This window comes from Morone saxatilis, unplaced genomic scaffold (genome assembly GCF_004916995.1).
Source record: "Morone saxatilis isolate NCDOM2014 unplaced genomic scaffold, NCSU_SB_2.0 Contig2, whole genome shotgun sequence".
Taxonomy (NCBI): domain Eukaryota; kingdom Metazoa; phylum Chordata; class Actinopteri; family Moronidae; genus Morone; species Morone saxatilis.
The window spans coordinates 13,152,786-13,177,894 of record NW_023339762.1 but is presented as its reverse complement, the minus strand read 5'-3'; the positions used below and the strand labels follow the sequence as shown (position 1 = coordinate 13,177,894).

The window sequence follows — 25,109 nt, the reverse complement described above, 5'->3', positions numbered from 1 at the left end:
CAACAACAAAAAAATCAACAGCTTTTTTCGACTTTTTTTTTTTTTTTTACCCCCTCCTCATATATTTACTCCTAACTGCTGTTGTTTTGCTAATCCCCCTAATTATTACTAACAGTAGTCAAGGTCAATTGCTCTTCTGCTGGCTGTATACGAGCAGTAACTGCACTTCTTCTGGCTGTATTTGGTGCCGTAACTCTCTATGACCCTGTGCTAACAAGCAGGTAATTTGCCAAACAACTCCCAAATCCCTCCTCTGTGGAGCTTCATTAAATTTTCATGTTCTCCAAGAGCCTTTTTCAATTAATTAATTTAGGGGCGGAGGGAGTGGGGGTGGGAGCAATGTGATTCCACAAAGCCAGTCACACCTTTTGAGGCCCTGACGGATATGAAAATATCAAGGTTGGGTTGAAATAAAGAAACCCTGTTTTATATTTCATCAAAGCTCTTGATCAGGGATTTTCTGGAGATAACTGAAGCAGTGGATTCTCTCTTCCCATTTTAGTCTGCCTCTCTCATTGTTCTGTCTTTTCTTCTAATCTTCTTGCCTGTCCATTCTTTTACCCAACCTTGATTGTGTCGCCATAACCACAGCTGGTCCTCAACACAGAAGATAAATCAACCAATTAGAGTGTATTATTTTAAGGGCTAGGTCCAAATGCACCAAATCAGCGCTGGCGACTGAAACTGCACCCCACTGAAACTCCTCATATTAATCATGATTACCAACAGGCCTAGAGAGCTGGGAGAGAAAATGAGCTTTTAATTGGGATTTGAGGAGAACGGGATGGGAGAGTCGTCTAACGAGGGAAGAAGAGCGAGGCAACGTGTGTGTTCTCCACCCTAAGATGTAATAGTTTGTTTGAATAGAGGAAATCATTTTATGAGTTGGTTTGTGTGGTCGGAATTCTGTGTGTAGTCCTGTCTTTAAGATAGCAGTAGCTTTTTTTAACTGCATGTATATGACTTTAGGGTAAATCAGCCATCAGTGTTCCCTGCTGTGTGTGTGTCTGTGTGTATGTGTGTGTGTGGTTAGCAGGGAGCTGTCAAGCTGGCTCCTGGGGGATACTTATGGCCGACAGCAACATGTAATCTAACATGGAAGACATGCTTGGTAATTACCCACTCCAGGCCCTTTTGGGAGCTTTTTGAGTGACAGCTTGTCCATCTGCATACATGTTAAAGCTCATATGTGGCTTGAAGTGTGTGTGTGTGTGTGTGTGTGTGTGAACTGTATCTCTGCCCTTACTCGCATGCCTTGCTATTTGACAGCAGATTGTGGACTTTGAAAGACAAGGCCATCTAACCCCCCTCTCTATTTCCTCTGACCAACCAACCTATCCCTTCCCCTCCCCCTCCATTTATCCATATCTCTCACTCAATCCTTCTCTTTTTCTTTATCTTCTTAAAACCCTCTCTCCTTCCTATCTCTCAGATTTGCTCCTCTAGACTAATGAGAGGGGAGAGGATGACACTTATTTTCACAAGATGAATGATCCCTCGTTTGAATCAGAGGAGGGGAGAGAGGAGAAAGAAAAAAAACACAAATACGTTTAGGGCCTTAATTGCTTTTTTCCCCCCAAAAGAAAGTCAAATTAACATTTAGATGTTCAATAAATGTTTTGTGTGTATCAGTGCTGTTCTGTGTGTGTGTGTGTGTGTGTGTCTCTCCCAGAGTGGAGACGGTAATGAGAGACACACGCTGAGGAGCCGCTGGAGTGTGACGGCAGGACAGACGCTGGCGTCGCGCTGTGCCGATCACACACTCTCCGGCTCAGACTAAATGTCCTCTCCTGGCTAGTGTTTTAATGACATACATGTTATTAAGTCACACACAGAGAGACCAATCAAACATGCACACACTTTCAAAGGAACACACACTCTTTCCCACTGAATATATCTCTTCCGTCATTGTTTAGTAGATGCCTTTGTATTTATTGGAGGGAGGGAAAACAACATCATTAGAAACAGACAAGTGCTTCTGGAAATTTCAAAGACACTTCTTGCATAATTGCATTTTAAAAAGATTTCTCTTAAAAACACCACACAGCTTTCACAGTTTTGGCAGAAGTGGTATAATGTAACTAAGTACATTTACTGTGGGTTATTTTTGGGTTACTTGTACTTTTCTTGAGTATTCCCATGCAAATATTGCACTTTTTACAACATTGCGTTTGTCGGACAGTTTCTTTGTGAATTAAGATTTTACCAACAAAACATTTTATTGATTATTTATAAAGATTGATGCATTGTTATAGATTAAACAACCCAACTGTATATAAAATAGTTAAAAGCTTCACCTTAACCAGCTAGAACATTAAATTGTATCTTATACATTTTGCATCAGTAATGAGAATCCCCAAAGAATATAATAATATAACTTTGAAAGGGGCTTTTCTGCTGCATAACACATACAGTACAAGTACATTTAGTTGATAATACTTTTTCACTTAAAGGACTGCTGGACTACATTTTTATAGTTCCTCCTTTCCTGTCAGCTTTGCACAGCATTTTACTCCTACCTGGCTTGGTAAGGGTTACTGTCAAGGATGTGTGTATGTTCAGTGCTTGTAGAAGAGGTGTGTGAGGTCAAATGTGCTCTTTGATGAAGTCCCCCGTCCCCTGGCATTTAACAGAATCTGTTTAGTGAACTTGAGCTGAGACCGTGTTTAGTAAATATTTAAGGGCCTTGTTCCTACATCCCCACCCGCTGTTCGTTACGCGCCATCTTTTATTCATAATACCAAACTCAAATTAGTTTTCACCCAATTCTGAAATATGAGTGTAATTAAGTATGTTTTCTCCCCAGCTCTGCATAAGCACAAGAGCTCCTTACTAATTAATGAGGGACCTATTCATTATTCATGAGCTGAGATGAACAAGTAAATGCCTTGGCACCCATAAAAGGCCTGAGTCTGCATGGAGCACCAGGGTGGGGTTGAGTTTGGGAGGTGCGAGGTAATATCCACATGGTATTGTGGGGAAGGAAAGACGAATGAAGAAGGAGAAAGTCTGCAAAATGGATGTGGGGCTTACTGATTCAGGAACCCATCATATTATGTACACCCCATAAAGTTTTGGTTATTTTTAATCCTCTCCTCTCCTCTTCTCGGTCTGTGTTGTAATGTACAGTATGTGGGCACACACACACACACACCAACTGTCTGAATCACTTCCATAAAGTTTGACATATAGTGAATTTGAAATCACAATGAGGTTACTCAGAGTCTACTGGCTTGACTTAGACAATATAAATGTTGTGTAATGTCTCTGGATCCTGGGAATACCCTTAACATTGAGGAAACAGTGTGTCCTTAAATGGCTTCTTATTGCCACTTAAGTGCCCCTTGAAGGGACTTTTCTCACTATATGTGGGTGGCACACATAGTTCTGTGTCTGTGTGTATTTTAGCGTGCTCTGAATTACAAGCTATAGTTGATGTTCATAATTAATAGCAAAGCCAAATTACACATCAGCAACATTAGACACAAGTCTGAGTGCCAGACAAATGAGACAAGACCCCGAGTGCCCTACTCTCCTTGATTGACAAGCAGTAATACAGCAAGCCCATCACTTAGGAAACACGTCACGGCTGTGATATTTATCCTCAGTCCTGCTCCAATTGTTTTCCATCTGTGTATTATGTGGGGGAAAAACAGGTCCGGGTGGTGTAATACAGCTTTTACTAGACATCTAAAAAAATACTGTGGTCTCCCTTTGCACAGGACTTTCTTTCTTGGAGTCACTACACATCCCATTTTGCTGCTGCCACTGACCAGAATGAGCTACAAAAGGCTCTAGGGCTCTAAAACTATACTACTTACTATACTAACTTTTTCCAATAACTCATTTCAGGGAATTGCAGCTTCTCCCATACTCCTTCCACCTCAATCTCAATATTTTTACATAAACATTATATGTATGTATATGTATGTATGTATGTATGTATTATTATTATTATTATTATTGTTGTTAATATTAGAAGCAGTAGTATTGTGGTTATTGTTGTTTTATAGGAAGAGATGACATGCATCTTTACCAATGTACCCCTGCTATTGCAAATGAGAGTGGATCTCTTTCCACATGTCTACAGTACAGTAGAGCATGTCTCAATGTGTAAAAGATCCCACTGCACTCTGAGCCATTTCACCCTCTTAGATTTTTAAAGCTCTCTCCCTTTTCAAATGAATAATGCATTTGATGGCCACCGGAAGGAAATTCATATTACATTCTATACATACAGCACGCAACATACAGATTTACACTGGCATGCAAGAGTGCAGTAGTGCACGGAACTGATGACATTGGAAGATATTCGATAACAGACACTATTTTATATAGTATGAGCACAAAAATGTTGTGAATGCTGAAATATAGCTGTCAAAACTTATGACAAAATGACAAGTATCCTTAGTCAGAGGATATGCAGTCAGACCTCCAACTTTGCTCACCAGTTACTGACTTGTGAGATGACAGTGGCTGTGTATGTGTTGTTAGCCCGGCTCACTGTAGCTCTTTTTTGTCATATTATCCTATCCCACAGGTGCAAATTTAGCCTCACAGAAGCCTGTTTTTTTCCTTTTTGTTTTTACCTCAAAGTCACATCATAATAATGAAAATGTCCTCTTTTATGTAGGATGCTCGAAGACATTTGGGTTTAGTGGGGAATGATGCCATCTGTGCCAGATTGATATTCATATATAAGGGAAGAACAATTAACTTTCTCCTCAGTGCTGTTTGTGTTAATGCTTTGTCTCTCCTCTTTCTCTCTTTCTTTCTCTTAGAGCCACAGCAACACATCGAGGACAGATCATTTTCAAGGATGCTCTCGCCCAACAGCTCTGTGAGCAAGGAGGTGAGTTAGCAATAGCAGGGAGGTGAGTTAGCAATAGCAGGGACAGCACAAATATCACCCTTTATGACAGAAATATCACCCTTTATGACAGAAATATTCACATATTCTGCATTTTCCAGGGAAATATCATACATGAATAGATACCTATATGTTGAAGCACACATGTGCACCAACATACATACCGTACCCCCTTCTCACTTGCCATTACTGTCCATCACATGCACGGATTGTCAGGATATGGATGACACAGTATGGTTGATATGCTGCTTCTTCATGACAGTGGCATTGCAGCACTTCCTGGCTCTCTTTCTGCCTAATGATGCAGCCAGAGCCAGAGATATTTGGATGTCCTATATTGCCAGCTTAATTTCAGCTTATGCTAAACACAGCTTTTTTTCCCTCTCTCTCTCTCTTTCTCTGCTTAAAGATTTACGCTTTATGGACGACACTTCTTACATCCACTTTCTGTGACAGCCTTAAGTAGCTATTGACAGACAGAGCAGTCCCACTCTGCATGCTGAGTGTGTATAATTGCTTGTTTACAGGAAAGAAGCCTCCTCCTCACTCAAGAACTCCTCCTTGTAGATCAAATTTGACTTTAATGCTGAAAGTGGAGAAGTACACTAACTGCTACTGGGGTCTTTTCACTACCTGTTTTGCAGGCAAAAACTGCTAAATTTCAACTTTAAAACATACTTAGTCTCATTAGAAAAAAATAACCTCTGTGGCAAGTCTCTGGGGACTCTTCATGACAAGTGTGTCCCTCAGCAGGTCATTGGAGACACTACTGATGATTATAGCACATGCCAGGAAGAGAGTGCTCAACTTCATGGCTCCATGCCACTTGGAAAAGATAGGGCACAGAGCCCTCAGTCAGGCCTGGAAGAGTGACAGAGAGAGAGCGGCAAGGCTCTTCTCCTCTGTCTCCTTGCCTGAGAGCTCATCCTCTCACCACCACTGACACACTGCCCCAGTCTACTCCCTCTGCAAATGAAATATCTGCAGCCAACAACAGTCATTTAGTTGTTTAGTGCCAAGGCCCTGCAGTATCACACTAACACACAACTACTCACAGCAGACAAGCTGGAAAGTAGAGATTTAGACCTTACAAGGCCTTGGAGGAGGCAAGTTGTGAATGGGAGCAAACAGAGAAAGTAACAGTAAGGAAATTTAAAAAAAAAAAGTAATTTGCAGAGAACACGTACCGGTATAAGAGGTACAGAGGGACGTAAGGTGGGAGAGACAGTGGTAACAGATATAAGGAGTGATAGCTGAGGGATGTAAAGCTATAAATTAGTCAGTAATGATGGTTTCTCTCTAATAAGTAAAGGATAGACAGAAGGTTAGAAGGACAAAGCTGGTGGGATGAAAAGATAGTAGTAATGAGAAACCTGAAGGTCATAAATTGCAGGTGATTAAACATCATTAACAAAATAAAAGTGGGGAAGGAGTAGATGTGAACGGGTTGCCGACCTTGTTGTAGGCAAGTTCATTTGACGGCCAGTAACTGAACGGTCATTCTGTTGCTAAACTACGCCAGGAAATCTGAATTACAAATGAGAAATGAACATGCCATTGGCAATAGAAGGCGAAAGGAGATGGAGGAGAGATGAGAGAGAGGAGGAAACAGAAACAGAAATGGGTCTGATCATTTCTTGTCTCTTGTGGATTGTTCAGAGACAAGCGTCAGTTTTCTCCGCTCCTTCTTCCTTTTTCCAGACCAAAACCTGCAACTTCAAAAGAGCATGCAGATAAAAAAAAAACATTCTTGACAATCATGAAATTCAATAACGTCTTTAACATAAAACATACTCTGTTGCAACCAAACTGTACTGTGCAGAGTAAGTGTGACAATGCAGAAACCAACTCAGAAAAAAAACCAATAGTGAAAACCTATACATAAATTATGATTATTGTCTTAGTTCCTTCAGCAAAACTTACCAGCAGGTGAGACAGAGGTCTGTAGACTTCTCCCTTCTGGCAGGATCAAATAGGCTACCATCTCAAATTCAGCTGCAGAGTGGCAAAGAGAGTGCAGGTTGCTCTGAGCAAAGTTACTTCAAATCTAGGCATTAGCATTCAGAGTGGAATAAAAGATACAGGGCCAGCTCAAGACACTTCAGAAGTTCATATGCTTAAGACTCAAGCTTTGAAGAGCTGGAAAAATGAAAGCTATCTAAAGCAGGGTTATGATCCATTGAGGAGAGGGGAGGGAAGGAGGAAAGGAGAAAGGAAGGGATGGAGGGAGAGAATCATAGGGCAAGCTGCTCAAATAAGAAGGCAATCAGGGCTGATCAGCCAGGGTGAAGACTTTATGAACAAATGGGCGGATTAGCCAGGGAGCTGGAAAAGGAAGGTAACTTTGGAGTGTGGATTTGAGCTTAGCACGATAAAGATATGGAGGAATAAACTCTAATGTAAATATGAGATTTAAGGATAAAGAAAGAAGAGGAGAGATATAAGCCTTTAACTCGCTGTGGAACTGACATGCAGCACTTTGCTTCTCAGTAACAGAAAGCCTCCCTGCAAGTTCACAGAGACAGGTGTTTGTTTTAATGGTCACTCTGGTGCCCCTAAAAGCCTGCTGAGACATAAGCAAAGGCTGGATTTGTGTGTGTGTGTGTACATATGTGTAAACTAATCTGTCTAGCAGTGTTGGGGGAAGCCTGGTCCCAGACACATTGCTCTCCCCTGTGCTCTCACAGCTTCTTTTTGCTGTGCCAGCACCCTTCTTCATCTCGTTCCTGCATTCAACATCCAATTCATCCCTTCAACTTCCTTCTAGTTTGCTTTGATCTAAACCCTGTAACGTTACTCAACAACCAGTGCAGAAAAAATACCCATATTTTCTTTTTACTTGGAGATTCAGAAGACTAAACTAATGGGGTTTGACAAATACTGCTGCAACCAAATGAAATGCATAGCACAACAGAGTAGTTCACATTGCCAAATTGTTTGGACAGGCTCCTAGAGATGCTTTAAAGCATGACGCAGCAAAATGCAAATCACCGCCACAGTTTTTAATGACTGCAAGTACATGAACAGACAGGCAGGAGGATAAAACAGAAGTATATTTCTGCTCCTACTGAGCGACCATAAAAATACTTATTAAGCGCAGATGAGCTGAGCAAAGGCGGGGGATGAGGAGAGGTAGGGGTGGACTAGGAAAGGGTACTCTGCTAAAGGGTGGAGTGTTTGTGGGTGTTGAATGGCGCTGCAGGCCGTCCATCAGCTCTATCCCCTGACAGCAGGGCCAGCAGTCCCTGCTTTCTGCCCAGCATCGCCAGGTCCTCTCATTTCCAGCAAGGGAATAAATCAGGTCTTTATGGGCCTGGCCGAGTGCACTGCACCCCAGATGGATTATTAAAGGGACATATAACTCAAAGAGGCCACTGCTCCCTGAGGGACGCCTGATCACAGTGCAACAGAAGAGGGACGGGTGGCCTCCACTCTTCCACCTCCTCGCCACCCACCCAGTCTGCCAGCCAGCCTGCTTGCCTGGCTGAACGCCACTTGCCTGCCATCCCTCATCACTCACCAGCAAGAAACCTTGAGACCTCGCTATCTAGTTTACATCCCATCTTGAATCCTGACTGTCTCCTTGAACCCTCTTTTGTCTTGTTTATTTTTTTTGCGTTCTTCTGCCGTTAAGGTTTTTTCTCTTTTACTATTTTGTAAGAGATACACAAAAAGGCAAAAATAAGTCAGTCTTATGTTTCGAGACATTTAATGCTTTAAAAAGAAAAATATGTCTCATCTTTATCGTTCCATTCCATCTTTATGTAAAAACACAGCTAGGAAAGGTAACATGGAAATTGGAAAATTGTAGTGAGTCTAACTTCTTTGCTGATCTCCTCTCGACTCACCTATGATTATTGTAATGATGCCAATTGAAGCCCACACAAAGGCCCTAGTTTTCGTTGAGTGGAGTCAAGTGGCTGCAATCAGACCTTGGAGAACCATTTCTTTCTAGTCATTGTAGAAGGAAAAACAATAGCATCCTGCGTCCTGGTGAGTCAGTAATTGCAACCTGCAGTTAGACGGGAGCAACTCAACTTCAAACGTGCTTCACGTCGTCAAGGATGTGAGTCAGACGAAGGGAAAAAGAGCAAACGAGAGGAGAACAAGGGAGATTGGGAAGAGTGGCAGCAGTTTACAGGGTGGGGAGAAAAGGAGGAGAGAGAGGAGATTAGAGCCGGAAGATGGAGAGACGAGGGGGAGAAGATTTAACATGACTTGTGCCCTGCGCTCTTTGTGCCGAGATGTCTGAGTCTGCCAAAGCTTATGCTCATTTAGTCCCTCCTTGTATCACCCCAACCCGGCTCATCAGCACCCATCCAATTTTAGTCCCGGCATACTTTATTGAGAATCCCCTCCTTTCTGTTGCTCCTGTTTATATGTGTGCCTGTGCATAGCAGCGAAAAAGCAAAGAGAGTTGGGTCAGCTGTGGAAGGCAAAGCCATATGTGTATGTGTGCATTTCTGTGTGTGTGTGTGTGTCCCTCTGCATGCTTGTGAGTATAAGCCCTGGCCAGGGAGATACAGGCATTAGCAGAGATGAGCCGCAAATAGAGGAGGCAGTAATTGAAGTCTTTAAGAAAGTGAGAGGGGATTAATCCAAGTGAAATGAGCGCCACTGTCTGCCCCTGATGCGCAGAGGGTTAGGCAGAGAGAGACAGAATGGGTGCGGATGGAGGGGTAGGCAGGAGGGAGAGATTGTGATAGAAGGCAAGTGAGAGAGACAGCAGGAGAGCGTGATGAAGCATGGAGAAAGGAAACTGTAAATGAGGCCTTTTTGGAAGCTTGAAGGGATTATCCACCCCAAAAAAAAAATCTTTGGGCCTTTCTCCAGCCAAATGGCCTCAATAGAAAGACTGAGAGCGATTTAAAAGAGTTTGTTTAAGAGAGAGGCGGGAGAAGACTGAAGAGAGCAGAATACCAACCAAGCATTCATTACTGTATTTCAGTTTGAAAGGGTGTATTACCAGGAATCATGTTTTAGTACACACTCTTTTCAGGTTAAATATGTAAGATAAAAACTGAGCACACTGCATATTTCATTGTTATTATAGTTTAGTAAGAATGTTAATAAGGTACAAGAAACATGAGAGAGTTATACATGCTGGGATTGATAGCTCCTCTAAACATGTTTTGAATCAGCACACACTGGAGGATTAGAGGGCGAGGAAGGGAGCGAGCACGGAGAGACGGAGAGGGAGGAAGAAGTCCCTTTGATCTGCTTTTAATGGGCTTCATCGTCAAGCCCGAGCCCAGCATCATGGCCCACCCGAGCAGCAGCAACAGTCGCAGCCACTGAACCGCCCAGCTCTGTCATACAGGCCACTAAGACTTCAACTTCTACAGTCAGCATGAAACTTTACCAGCGCTCTGTGAATCATAAATCCATTTTCTAAGTGCCCAGCAGTTGGATCGAATAGGGAGAAATAAGGACAGCTAAAGTCAGTGAAACTTGAGCTCAAAGTAAAGACATTTGCAGAGCCATTACGATAGGAAGAAACCTTTTGTTTTCAGGTTCTGCTTTTTATTAGGAGTTTTAGATGGGTTTTTTCAAACGTAAGCTTCTCTCTTCAAGGAAATGTTAGAACTGCAGTAAGGTCTGAAATAAAGTCTTAAATAACTTGAAATGGAACTTTGGAACGAGTCCTCTCTGTGTTATCTCAGTGTGCTTTATCAGGTGGGCATGCTCATCCTGGATGGAGAACACTGTGGTAGATTATCCTCCTCTTCAGTCTGGAGTTAGGTCTTAAAAAATACAAGAGCAGAGTAAAAAGCCCAAAGGGAATGAGCATTCACTTTGGTTAAAGCCACTCTGCCACTCAACACTGACTGATCATGAAACAAGGTTAAACTCAAATTCTTTAATATGGCTGTGCAACATTAACTCTACTATTTGCTTAACAAGACAAAAACAAATGTGTCCAGATAGCATTGTACGTCATTTTGTCAGCAAAGCATGTGACTTTAGTAAATGACGTCTACCGAACTGCTTTATTTGTCACACCTTTCCCATCTCTTTTTTCCAGTTTGTACCAGCTAATAAAACATAACTTCCACCAAACTAATCTATCAAAAATTCCTGATTAAGTATGCACTACCTCCTCCATCTTTTGTAGCACAAATGTCACACCCATACCCTGCAACTTTACAGTATTTTGCTCAAATGTGGACGCAGACTGCATTCTACAAAGTGTTCTTGGTAATTGAGTTAGAGCCAGTGTTTTTTAAAAACCCATGTTTGATTCATTAAATCTTAACACTCACTACCCTCCTCCATTCACCTCCCTCCTCTTCTCAGAGCTTTTCATCCCCCGGGAGAGATTGATGGTTGAGTGTATTAGGCAGGCAGTGGCCACAGATTACAGCACACAGGCGCCTCTGGGGAGGATGGCGGTTAATTGGCATTGAACCGTTAATCATGGCCGCCCGGCCTTTCATTACTGAAAGGAATTAACATCAGCAGCAGCCAGGAGACTGCAGCCATGGCCAGCCAGGACACAGAGAAAGTTTGTTTCACTCAGAGATGATTTAAGGACAGGCCCATTTCTCTGCACTCACTGACTAACACACTTAGTTCATGCAGTTAACAATGAAACTCCACAGATGTGAAACATCTGTGCAGTCTGAACATTTACTTTTTTACAAACAAGGTGCATACATGCACTTCTCCAGCTTTTGATCTGCCTAAGAAAAGTAACTGCCTGCGTGTTAGGCCCAGGACTGGCTTTAGACAAACATGAGACTATACTTGTACATACAAGATGTTGCCACTGTATAACAATATTTACTCTCTTTTTCTCTCTCTCTTTCAGCTCCCACCGAATCCCCATTGAGACCTAGCCTTGGTTAGTTTGTATTTCATGCTGTTATTTCTTTTCTTTTAATATTATAATCACACTGGTAATTACAGCATTAAAAGACAGGGTGTCATGGAGATTGTGTCTAACTGTGAGCATATGGTGCATGTGTTTGTATAGTGGAGCTCCACGGCAAACATGCTGTGCTGCGTGACGACTTTGACTCCAACCTCCAAGGAGAGCTGGACCCGAGCATCTGGTAGGTGAAAAGGTTACGACTCCCTTTTGTAATCTTAGATGCAATCACTATCTACATCTTCTGTACTGTCCCTTGATACATTGTACTTTTGTTATTATTCAGTCTTCTTAGAGGTTTTCTCTTTTCTTCTCTCCTCTTTTCTTCTCTCAGGTCTGAATGCAGTAACTGCGAGGTGGGGGAGCAATGTGGTGTACTGATGCATGGCAGAGCGGTGACTTTCTGTGAGCCCTTTGGAGAGCGAGAGCTGGTAACTGCCATGTTTGACCACACTGCGACCGCTGTACATTTTACGGCCCATTGACCATACATCCAAGCCAACCACTCAGTAGCTACAACCACAGCTACAGTAAATTACAGCATACAAGCTATAACCACAGTAGAATCTCATGTTTAAACATCTGTATCTCTATAAACTCTCCACAAACTTCTAAACTATTGTGGCATTATAACAAAGAACTTAGACTCTGATATTCCAAAGAATTTTTAAATAAAAGCTTGCATTTAGAAACAAAACAAATAGCACATTTAGCAACTTTCTATATTTGTTCCATTTATAGTGTGAGCTAAAACATTCATATGCATCTCCATCTAGTGAGCAAAAGCAAGCTGGTATGAAACAAAATCCCACATCACACATGCGCTTGGTCTGTTTGCATGTGTGGCTCCGCATGACTAAACATACCCAAATATATCTGGCCTACCTCAAACAAAAAGCATCTAAAAGGAAACACTGAGCCAATATCATGAAACAGTTTGATATTTGTCCCATGTTTGTGGTAAAAACAAAAAGCTGATGTTGTCTGGCTCAAGATATGTGGAAATAGAAGAACTGATATCGCTTTTTTCACACATACGCAAGTAATTTTATGTGTCTCAAGATTTGTTTGTTCTATTTTCATTCTTTGTGGCAGCAGGTTACAAAAATGTATATACAACTTCATCTGCTAACTTAAACTCAAAATATTGCTGCACCTGTTTGGCATCTACAGGCTCCTGCAGTTTTAGTTAAAAATTTACTTTTCTCATCACAAAAGGACATAGACGTTTAAGAAATCAAAACAAAAAATGAAAACAGAGGGAGCTTAAATGGCTGAATATCATACCATGAATATTTTACAGTACCCCCTTTCTGTCTTTATGAAGTTGCTTTCAGACTATTTATTCTGTTGTAAGAGATGAAAGCTAGTCAGCAGTGTTTAGTGCCTCATGATTCTATGTACTTCTCTGATAAGCATTTGCTTTGTCTGTCACTGTTCCAAATGTTTGATGCTGCTGCCTGGCAGCTCTTCTGTCAAGTGCAACAAGCCTGCGCATCAAGAAACATGGACACATTTACACACAAATAGTCACAAACAATTGAGCTGAAGTTGAAAATCATCAACAATGAGAACATACATTCTGGCCATTGACAGTAAATGAATACCATACTGTATGATTATCTCCAGTGGTTGGAGTTGTCACTTGTCAGTGATGGAGAAATGTCTACAGTGAGGTTGAAAACACAGACATCGTTGTTAAATGTGATTACAGGTGAAACAGACTTGACACCAGAAACCTCCACCTCAGTAAAACAAAGCTTTTCAGTTTGGTGTTGGGTTAAAAATGTAACTTGCAAACGTGCAAATCATGTTGGAAATGCCTCAACCTAAGTTAGTAGTTAATATTTAACTAGGCTGGATTATTTACAGGTGATATCTTAAACTGGCTTGTGTATCTTCCCCAGGCCACTGTACCTCTCAACACTAGCACAGCCTCAGTCCTGCAGTTTGCACTGGGTGAGTATTAAATCTCCACACGCACAATTGGACAGATTTCATGTAACAGGCTTATGCATGAGATCTTTTTAACCCCGTTCAGATATCTTAGCCCTGCGTGCAAACATTCTTTTCCAGACAGGACAATAGATCCCTTTGTCATCCACAAGAAATAGTCCTGTTACACGGCAGTAAGCCAACTGGTACACAGTGTATTTCTGTGTTTTTCTCTCTGTCTCTCTCTCTCTGCTCTGCCACTCCTATAACAATAATGAATGATTTACAATATTCTGGAAAGACACCCAGAAGGCCATGGCAGAGTTTTTAAAGGTATTGTATTTTTCATGTCCATTACATGCATCCACCAGTTCTCATGGGAACTACAGTCCCTCTCTCCCTCACCCTCCCTCCTGTATTTCTCTTTCTCAATTTTTTCCCATCTCTCGTTCTGTCTGGCTGTGCTCTCGTTTGCAGGTCATTAATATGAGTTTGTGATGCAGTTCTGTTGTGTATGTATGTAGAGCGGTGCATTGAAGTGGTGGCAGGTTAATGCACCACTGTATTCAGTGGGGATGGAGCAGCACGGCAGGACACTGACCTTACATGGACGCTACACACGGGAAGGGGAGAGCAGGGATCAGGGAGAAGGAAGGTGGAGACGTGGGGGTTAGCCTTCTTCCTCCATTAGCAACCCTTCACCCCACCAGCTCCCACAGCACCCTCTCGAACCTGCATTTTAAAGGCGCAAAAATAGTCTGATCCCACACGAACTTCTCAAACAGAAACACATTCACAGATGCATTATCTGGCTATAGGGTCTTTGGTCCTACATCAGCACTTCTCCTCCGATCACCTCTGTCCAACCCCTTCATACAGCCTCCTAACTTCTCTCAGCCCTGTTAAGCTGCTGATCACTTAGTTCCACCATGACACCATTTAGACATAATTTTCCACTTCGCTGAGGAAGGGAATGTGGGAGCAATCAGTCAGAAGAAGCCACCCTGCCATGCCTGGCTGCCCCTCAGGGCATACAAAGGATCATTGCCCTGCTGATAAAATTCAATTGTTGAAAAAAAGAAAGTAGGAAACAGTTACTTCAGCTGTTCCTCTCAACAGGGGTGTGCTAACGGTCATATGTGTCTGTCCTCTGTGTGTGTTTGTATTCCTCAGGCTCAGGCTCCTGTCGGTTCAGTTATTCAGACCCCAGCATCACTGTGTCATACAGCCTAAGTGGTAACACCAACACCTCAGATGACTGGATCACACTGGAGAAGATCAGGTCTCTCTCTCTCTCTCCTCTTCTTCCTTCTTCCTCATCCATCCCACAGTCCTTCCATCTGTTATGAACACCCGCCCTCTCTTTTTCCCTCATTCACACCTCCCCCTCTCAATTTGTCATTCCTCTCCTGTTTGTGTCTCTATGATCCCCTGTTTTTCATCCCTTTATCCCTGCCTCCCTCTGTTTAGTCAGCTCTCAAACAGAGACATAATGTAATGATACTGTCTTCTAACTACAATATTTAGCCATAGTAAGTGCATGTTATTCTTTTGTGTAGACATACATCAACTACTAAATCATTTGGATTCATTCTGAAGCCTGCTTTCCAGTTTCACTCCATCATAGGGGCATGAAGTTTATCTCCATATTTGGCTATTTCAGCCTTATTTTATTTACTTAATAATAGTTATTTAATGCATACACATATAACACTTTATTACATAAACAGAACTTCCACACACACATTCACCAAGACCCTCATGTTGTATGCTATCCTCCCCTCTAGAGCGCCTACCAACAGCAGCACCGTTATCCACCTGCTCCCCCTGCCACATCACTCTAAGGCTAATGACGTTCGTCTCCGATGGACTCAGGAGGCCCCCCAAGGCTCCGAAGGCTATGAGTCCTGCTGGGGGCTGGACAATGTGCTGCTGGTCAATGCTGCCCACAGAGCCCCCCTCATGGAGGACAACTTGGACCCTCCAGACACTGCCAACTGGCTCTTCTTCCCTGGAGCTACCGTCAAGGTACGTTGATATTACCAAGGGACATTTATATGGCTTCCCTACTTTACACATGGATTTCGGTCACAGATAGTCAAAGCCCTGTGGTTAGAAATATGTCAGAAAGGCTAATGACCAGTCAGAATAATAAAGAAACTCCTTTGAAAGGCAGATTTTCTCAATTTATCTTCGTGTGCTTTCAACCTTGGGAAAGGGAAACATTTTCACATGACAGATGTTTTTAATTTATGAGTGATTTTCTTAAGACACTGCATTGTAAAAGTGGTTACTGGTTGCATGTGTAAATACCTGTGTTCTCATTGGCCAGCACGCCTGTCAGTCTGAGGGCAATGCCCTGTATTTCCACGGTGGTGAAGGAGTTGGCCAGAGCTTTGCATCCACCAAAGACATTGACCTGCATCGTGAGGAGGGACGGAGCTACTGGGAGGAAGACTTTGAAAGCTCACCCTCAAAGTAGGTCAAGTATGATGGCCTTGTTTTTTTCCCCACCTCCTTTACTGGATAATTGTATCTAAATGTATCTTAAATAAGTAAGTCAGTAATCTTTATTTCTGTTGCACCTCTCAATACCACAGTTACAAAGTGCACATAAAAAACATAAAATAAAATAAAACAATCACAGGAAAAGGTCAAACTAGACAATGAAAGCTAAACAATAAAAAAGCACTGGACTAATACATTATTAAAATGCCAATCATTACAGACTTAAAGGTTTTTTAAAAGCTTTTTCGAATGAGGCACTGACTCAGCTGACCTGATACTGAGGGAGAGTTTGGTCCACAGCAATGAAGCTAATATAGTAATACCAAATTTGGTTGCCAGAGCCAAGGCAGTAGTCTTTTATAGTGTTAAGGCTGAAAATATAAAACACATTCAAATTATTAAAAATAACATTACAAAAGAAAACCTTATGAATGTAGGGTCAGTTTTATATGATAAATTTGACTTTGCCTGAAAAGAGAGAGTTAACAGGATATCAGTGCTGTGGTATTTCTCTGTGTGTGTCTACATGCACGTGCTTTGACACCTGTCACTTGTCATATGTCAAGTGATGCAACATTCAGCATGTTGCACAAGAGCTTGGGGGCTGACACAGGTGAATGCCATACCTCTGACTGCTACAGAGACAGGAGTCCATCTGTTCAGAGTGAGAAACATACACAAACACATGCATGCAAACACACACTATACAACAGCAGACAGCAAGGAAACACTGTCAGAAGCCCTGCAAGAGGTGGAGAGATGAAAGAGGAGAGATGATAGATAGTGTAACTGTCAGAGAGTAATTAACAGGCCTCATGCACCAGCTCTGTCAGTGCATTTTTCCATCAATGAAAAGGACCTCAAACAGAAGTGTGATTCTACGGCTGCCCCACACCCTCACACCTTTCCTGCTGCATGCCAACATGCTACACTGCATGCTAGCTCTCAGCCATCAGGCGTCATGGGCTGACACATAATATGAGGGAGGCAGGGAGAGTTTTTGCTTGTGTTGATGCTACAATCCACTGAGTGTCACTTAACCCATCGCTGGCTGTGACAGAGACACACCAGCGTATATACCGCTTGGCAGAAAATAGAGAGGAACGGGGGGAGGAAGGGGAGGAGGTAGAGGAACACAGGAGAGGGCTGACACACTGAGTTAACTTCTGTCAGTGCTAATGAGGATCCTCTCTCCACTGTGCAGAAATATGTGTCTGCACATGTGTGTGTGTGTGTGTGTGCGTGTGTATATATATATCCTGTATGTGTAATTCCTCTTCCAGGTGACTTATGCTGGCATTGTGTGTTTGTTTACTGGCAAGGTGTGAGTTATGGCAACTGTTTACTGACTTCAGTAATACTCCAGAGGGAGATGCTGTGTAAAAGAGGCAATCTATAAACACAAGTGTTTGCATCCTATAATTTCTCTGTGTCTGTCTGTGTGCTGTTATGTCAGTAAAGTCTTATTTGGGTTCATATTTAGTTACTTTAAGTGCTTAAAGTTGCAATAAATATAGGCTCTTTGTTTCCTTTTCTATTTATTTAACCGTAAATTATATATTCACATAATGTTGTTATTTTCAGTCTTATTTACCTTCTTTAACTAAACTTAATCTCAAGAATTAATTTGTTGTTACTTTTAAACTAGATTAAACCCATAAACCACCTGGCTGTGAAAAATATGAGCTACAAATGAGTTATTAAAGTGTTCAAGAGTAATACATCATGTGGCAATGATTGCTTGAATGGCTTGTTTTTTAGAATTATTATTTTGTTGAAATACTGTCTCATAAATAAAAACATTTTGTGTTGAGAAACTTCTTTTGCTTATTAAACCAGCCCTCCCTATCTGTGTTGTTTTTACTTAGCTGGGACATAGAGGGAGCTGCCTATGGGACCCAGTGTGGAGAAATTGAGTCAGGCTCAGCTCTAGTGTTTGAGAAGGAGGGCCGGAGGAGAGTGTGCACACCCTACCTCGATACCACATCTTATGGAAACCTTCGCTTCTACTTCACCATGGGTATGGAAGTCCTTCATCCATTATACAAATACTACAGTATCTTTTCATACTACATTTCTGTGTACATAGCCTTGCTCTTTGTGGTGCCTTGTGTGTTACATTGCATTAACATTTTGAGGTGTGTTTGCGTTTAGGTGGTGGCGACTGTGATCCAGGAGAGTCCCATGAGAACGATGTTATTGTGTTTGGAAGGTCTGAAGGCAGGAGAGAACGTGTGGTGCTCGACACTCTTCCATACTCTTCTTATAGGGTGAGACATACTCAACATATTCACACAAAAAAGATGTGCTCTCTGTGCTTTACTGTATACTAGTAAATTGCTGTTCCCATCAACACACAAGTTGCATGCTCCAAATCACAACAGCAGTGTTGAAGAATGAATTAAAAATCAAAACTTTGGAAAAGCTTGTGTTTGAACTTTTGAACAGTCGCTCTATCATACTGTTCTTTACAGAAACATGCTGAACCAGCACATTCCCATTCCCAGACTTGATTGATACAGTATATTTCTATGAGAGCTGAAAGTATTACATGATTAATAGATTAGTAATCGTGAGGTATTTTGAACAGCAATGAATCATTTAAAGGTCCAGTGTGTAACATTTAGGATCCATTAGCAGAAATGGAATAATATGCATTAATATGTTTTTTTTCTTTGGGTATAATAACCTGAAAAGAAGATTTCTTATGTTTTTGTTACCGTAGAATGAGCCTTATATATCTACAGATGTTGCGGTTCAACTTCCGTTGAGGCCGCATGTTGACCCACCATGTTTCTACAGAAGCCCAGAATGGACAAACCAAACACTGGTTCTAGATAGGGCTGTTAACATATTTTGCTCATTTTGCAGCCACCGTAGTTTCTCCTTCGCGCCTGGAAGCATAGGGTGAAGCGAAGGAGTTGCAATCTGCAAATAAACTGCTAGATGCCACTAAATCCTACACACTGGACCTTTAATATATTATTTAAGCAAAAATGCAGAACAATTACTTGTTCCAGCCTCTCATCTGTGAGTTGCTGCTTTTCTTTGTCTTATGTGATGGTAAACTAAACATCCTGGGATTTTTAACCGTTGGTAAAACAAAGCAAACAAACAAACAAAACAGGGTTTTAGGGAAAATTGTAATTGGAAAAAATGTAAAGACTTATTATTATTTTCTAATTAGTACCTTCCCTCTGGTCTGTTGTATTCATTCTATCCTATGTTTCTCCTCTCTCAGACTCCTGCTGTGGTATCGGTGGCACTGCCCACTGAGCTACAAACACCTGTCACCCAGTTCTGCTTGGAGCAGCGGTCACATGGGGGTGCCAACCGCCATGTATGGGCTGTGGACTTCATGCAGCTGCTCCCTGTGCTGCCTGGCACCCACACACATGTTGCTCAATTCTCCATCAACCTAGGCTGTGGTTCCTACCAGCCTGCCAACAGGTGTGACACATTTTGAAACTAGGTTAGGCAGTGCTTTCATGTGGAAATATTGCTGCTTTTTTAGTCAAAATCATGAAATTTGGCTGCAACAAAGGAGACCTCCACACACAGAGTGAGACACCCTAGATTCACTCTGTTATTTTGGTGTCAATAATGGTAGCTGGTGCACACAAGAAACCTAAGAGCATAATGCCATAATGCTTCTATACAGCAGCATCTAGAGAAAGCTGAGCTCTGTTAGTCTCTAAGAATAAGAAATGTGAGTTCAAGGAGTTTAAGATTATGTTACATTTCTTCTGGGTATTTAAATCCTCAATGTTCAAACTGATGGAGTCATTTGAGTGCAGTTTTAATAAAAGAAAAGAAGGGATAAATCATCATAATTTTCTCTTTTTCTTACCTAATTTAAGCTCATAGCACTTCAATCATTTTATAGTATTTTAGGTTGCAGTAAGATGTTCTTTGTTATTTTTTGGTAGCGTGAGTCTGGAGTTTTCCACCAACCAGGGTCGCTCCTGGTCTCTGCTCCACACTGAGTGCCTGCCAGAGCTCTGTGCCGGACCCCATCTACCTCACAGCACCATCTACTCTTCTGACAACTACAGCGGGTATGAATGAGTCTGCACCTCTGTATGTTTGTGACTGTCCTTGTGTGTATATCTTTGTCAATCAGTCACTGTAGATATATTTGGATATATACATATTTATATACATATTTGTCTTTCCAGGTGGACCAGAATCTCTATCCCTCTGCCCAACGCTGGCCTGACTGAGACAACACGGTTCCGCTGGCAGCAGTCTGGCACTGGAGCAGGCAGCATGTGGGCCATAGACAATGGTTAGTACTATACATACAGCTCATATAGTAGACTCATGAAAAGCAATAATTTTTTTGTTTACTTGGAACCCACAAACAGCCTCAAAACCTTCTCCTTTCAGGCCCAAATAATAATACCTACAAAATACAGTTTATTATAGCTCAGTTAAATATGCAAAAAAATGACTTTTCTCAGTAAAAGAAAATGTAATTTACATGCCTGTGTTTTGCTTCAGTCTATATTGGTCCTGCCTGCCTTCGTTTCTGCTCTGGGAGAGGACATTGTTCTCGCACAGGCTGCAAGTAAGGACCTGCTTTTTATTAAAGTGAATAAATTCAATGTCTCTCCTTCAAAATGAGTCTGCTCATTATCCACCTAATGCCTTACAGCACAAATCACCATTCAAAATTAATCAAATTGTATTATGGTTATGATTTATTAATGGATTTTCATTATCTCTGTCTTCTTTTTCTCGTTTATATCCTTCACTCTTTTTAATGTCTCTTTGCCTCCTACCTCTCCTTTTTCTCCTCTTCTCTCTCCGCTCCTTTCCCCACTTCCCAGATGTGACCCAGGTTTCAGTGGTCCAGCCTGTGAGCTTGCCTCCCAGACCTTCCCGGCCTTCCTGTCGGAGGGTTTCTCCAGCCCACGCCTCTCCTCCTACCACAGCTTTTCCTCGCTCCGTGGGGCTGAGGTCAGCTTCGGCTGTGGGGTGCTGGCCAGTGGCAAGGCCTTGGTCTTCAACAGGGACAGCAGGAGACATTTGGTCACCGCTCCTTTAGATAGTTCCCAGGCCAGGTAATGAAAATGCTGCGAACGAAACTTGCAACTTGTTTCATTCACATACAGGCCTCAGCAGAGATATGAGGGAAGGCATGTGTATGCTCTTGTGCAAACATATACATACACATCAGCATGCACACAAGCAGATTTAGATATCTTGATCAAGTGTCTTTACTTGTGATTTATACTGCAAATGTTCCAGCTAGTCAGCTATCCACTCTCCTCCTTCGTCAATCTTTCTTTCCCTCATACTCTGTGTTCCTATGCTAGGAGATGGATTATGATCATAGGGAGGACTGCAGATGAGAGGAGAGATGAAAGGGGAGGATGAAAATATGAGAGAGAAAGATAGAGAGGCAGCGATGAAGTTAGATATGGCATCTGTGTTAGATTGATTGTGCCTGTTGCGGCTCTCAGTGTGCCACCTGATGGCCATATTTAATGCCAGTTTCCTGGCTGATTGAGTGAACAGCTGCCTGAAAGAGGAAACTGCAGCACTATTGAAAGCACAGCCAAGGACAGAGAGAGCTGGGGGGTGACTGGCAATTATGGAAATTGTAATAAATGTTTCATTAGTATAGATGATAATATATTGGCCAAAACATAAACGAACACATAAGAGGACGAAAACTAACGCTGCATTAGTGCTATGTACAGTTAACATGACTACGTGGATATGAATTCTGACTCTCATTCACTCTCTCTCTTAGTAACTCTTTCTTTCCTTCCACCTCCTCTCATCTAATCTTGTTCTCATTCATTTAATCATCTCATCCATCATCCTGCCACCTCCCTCCCACCTCTCTGCTCTGCATGACTGTTTATCTACCCTTTTACCCCTTTCTCTCTCACCTCTCCTTCCTGAACACACTCTTGGTCACCTTATGTTTTTCTTCTTCTCATTTATCAACGTGCCCTTTTCTCTCTTTCTGTGTCATTTCCACTTTTTCCACTTTTTCCACTTTGTTTGTCCCAACTGCAACTGTTCTCCCCTTCTCTCCCCAACTGAACCTACTCCTTCTTGCTTTTATTTTCTTTCATGTTCTTGCTTTCATTCTCCGCAGGTACCTACAGTTTACACTTCGCCTGGGCAGCCGTAGCACCCTTAGCTCATGTCCAGCCCCAGACCAGCCAGGAGAGGGTGTCCTACTGCATTACTCCTCAGACAACGGCATCACCTGGACACTGCTGCAGCACTATGCTTACCAAGGCTTCCACGAGCCAAGGTACCTCCTATGTTTAGAGTGTGTGTGCATGTGATGTGCGTGTCTGCCTGCACACACTTGTATGCTTATGATTCCACAGAGACACTATAACTCCATTAACACACACATTTGCACTGCTAATGGCGTGCTGGAGGTGTAAAGCCACTGGGACCCATTGAGTCAGTTAGTGCCATCTATGTGTGTAATGAAGACAAAGTGGGCTGGCTTCCAGCTGCACAGGCTGGGTCTCAGAGCTTTTCATTAGTAGTAGAAAGGTCAACAGGGGCCAGTGAGTCAGGGACAAGGTCTACAAAACTATCTGACCTGCAGGTGCAAGTGCTGATTCTTATTGCATCAACATGTTTGTTTGTCCAGAACAGCATGATAAAGGAATCAGTATTGACCAAGAGAAAAAAAGGTCTTTCTGGCTAATAGACTGGGCTATAAGAAACCAAGGAGTGACATAAGATGCTGTATTCATACATCTTGGTTATTTTGGCCATCTGCATTATGTCAGAATCTATTTAAGATTGTCCAAGTGGTCATTATTTACAAACAGCAGACTGCGTTTATGTGGGCTTTAGATGGAAGTCAGAGTCTGAGTCACAGTTTAGTCAGCTTGTGTGATTAATTCCAACTAAACGGTTTGTATCCATACTATCCCCAAATCTCACTATTTTTATATTTGTGCGGTTTCCATTAAGTGTCAGTAAAGCTCAGTTTCATAAACTCTTTACCCCCAACCAGGATTGTGTCAGTCGAACTCCCATCTGGTGCCCGTAAATTTGGAGTGCAGTTCCGCTGGTGGCAGCCATACCATTCAGGTCGTAGTCACGATGTGTGGGCCCTGGATGAAATCAGCATGACCTCTGTGCTGTTCAACACCATAAGTCTCGACTTCAGCAACGTGCTGGATGTCACCCAGAGTCTTGGTTTCTATCTTGGACACGTGCAGCCCTACTGCCAGCATGACTGGACCCTCAGGTAGGAGACTTGGCTCTGACACTCATGGTCATTATTTGGCATTTGAATGTTTTGTTTGGGTAAAAGTTGTCCTCTCTTCCAAACATGATTGATATTTGTCAATTCTTAATTCATAGTGCAGCATATGACATACAGTTTGACATCCTCTCTTCCTCCATGTTGTACTCTAGTTTCTCTGGTGAGCCCAGCCCTGGCTCCAGTATCCGTTACGTGGAAACTCAGTCAATGCAGATCGGAGCCTCCTACAGTCTACAGTTCTCATTGGTCATGGGCTGTGGCCGCGAACCTTCCCCTCACATTGACACTCAGGTCCGCCTGGAGTTTTCAACCAATCATGGTCTCACCTGGCACCTGGTCAAAGAGGTAAGGATGGTGAAACCTATTCATCTTCCCCATGTAAAGTGATTGTTAACATCCGACCCCTTTTGTTTTCACGGGCAAGTGACTAAGTCATCGTGGATAGAGACAAGGAAATATTATTTATTCATGATCATGAATATTGATTTACTCATTACAGCCTCAGTAATAATGTGTAAATAATGAGAGTCTTTAAATGTGGCACTTTGTTTCAGATGAGAAATTATCGCAGTTACTTTTTATCATCCTACTATTAGCAAATACATGGCAATACTTGAATCAGCAAGCAGATTATCTTCCCATGATTCAACAAAGATTTTCTGTGATCACAACTGGCTCATAAATATTCATAAGGCACCAAAGTATCTGCCAAGATTTTTATTGCCTTTGGAATTGAATAGGGCATAATGAGTCCTCCATCAGTGAATTTTCTCTAATTCTCCCATGTGCATGAAAATGCTGTCATCTGGCAAGTGCAGAATGTAACTCAGTGAATGTCCTATATTGTTAATCCTTGCTTTCTTCCAGTGTTCAAGGTCAGAGATACTATAATCCTGCATTAGTCTTTTATAAGCATATACTGTTGGGCTAATGCAGCCTCAGGGTGTGTCTGCAGTATGTCATTTCGTTACTGTAAAATTTTGCTACAAAATAGAAAATCCACAATTATAGATGGAAAAGTTTGTTTTATGAATTCTGAATACTCAACATTAAGCAATGCCTTTCCCTCCTAGATGGATTTAATAAAAAATGTATTGTAATGAAACTCCTTGCTTTTTTCACGTAGGCCTGTCTGCCTGGCATGCCGAGCTGCTCTGAGTTTACGGCTCCCAGTGTCTACCACCCATCAGAGTTCAAAGACTGGAGACGTATCACTCTGTCTCTGCCTCAAAAGACATGGTAAGTGACGTACATCTGTATAATAGAAATGGAAGGGAAGATTCATGAAGTGCACTCTGGGATAATTTGTTGTCTGATCTTAGTTTCATGCTGTTTTTTGCTGTTAACAAGAATAATACATTGAAATGTAGTCAGGTGTATAACGTAAAGCTGGAAAAAGATGGCACTAGGAAGCATCCACACTTATTACTGTTAATGGCTACATGTCCACACACACTCTACTGACACACAAATCCTTACACAGCTATGAACATGTGCTATATCACATTCACTCAACTCCACTTAAAAAAGCGGGGCATGCTTTGTTCACAAGTAATATTAGTAATATTAATATTGCACAATACTTTTTCAGCATCAATCACAATTTTAAAGCACAGAAAAAAAAGTGGGGATGAGAGAGTATCTTTGGGTATACAAAAAGCTTTATT

At 41.9% G+C, this 25,109-nt stretch overlaps 1 protein-coding gene across 2 annotated transcripts in view; it reads left to right on the top strand.

The window, feature by feature from the left end:
• The window catches only part of reln (reelin), an 88,342-nt gene that overhangs the window by 40,772 nt on the left and 22,461 nt on the right, over positions 1-25,109 (top strand). For both annotated transcript variants that reach the window (XM_035665514.1, XM_035665513.1), the window contains exons 4-22: positions 4,782-4,852; positions 11,682-11,714; positions 11,847-11,925; positions 12,076-12,172; positions 13,649-13,700; positions 14,850-14,958; positions 15,464-15,704; positions 16,009-16,154; positions 18,053-18,204; positions 18,339-18,454; positions 19,426-19,634; positions 20,114-20,242; positions 20,363-20,472; positions 20,688-20,754; positions 21,017-21,250; positions 22,300-22,461; positions 23,188-23,424; positions 23,595-23,787; positions 24,569-24,681. In XM_035665514.1, the coding sequence (XP_035521407.1) occupies positions 4,782-4,852; positions 11,682-11,714; positions 11,847-11,925; positions 12,076-12,172; positions 13,649-13,700; positions 14,850-14,958; positions 15,464-15,704; positions 16,009-16,154; positions 18,053-18,204; positions 18,339-18,454; positions 19,426-19,634; positions 20,114-20,242; positions 20,363-20,472; positions 20,688-20,754; positions 21,017-21,250; positions 22,300-22,461; positions 23,188-23,424; positions 23,595-23,787; positions 24,569-24,681 (2,550 nt within the window). The remainder of the gene's footprint in view (positions 1-4,781; positions 4,853-11,681; positions 11,715-11,846; positions 11,926-12,075; positions 12,173-13,648; positions 13,701-14,849; positions 14,959-15,463; positions 15,705-16,008; positions 16,155-18,052; positions 18,205-18,338; positions 18,455-19,425; positions 19,635-20,113; positions 20,243-20,362; positions 20,473-20,687; positions 20,755-21,016; positions 21,251-22,299; positions 22,462-23,187; positions 23,425-23,594; positions 23,788-24,568; positions 24,682-25,109) is intronic.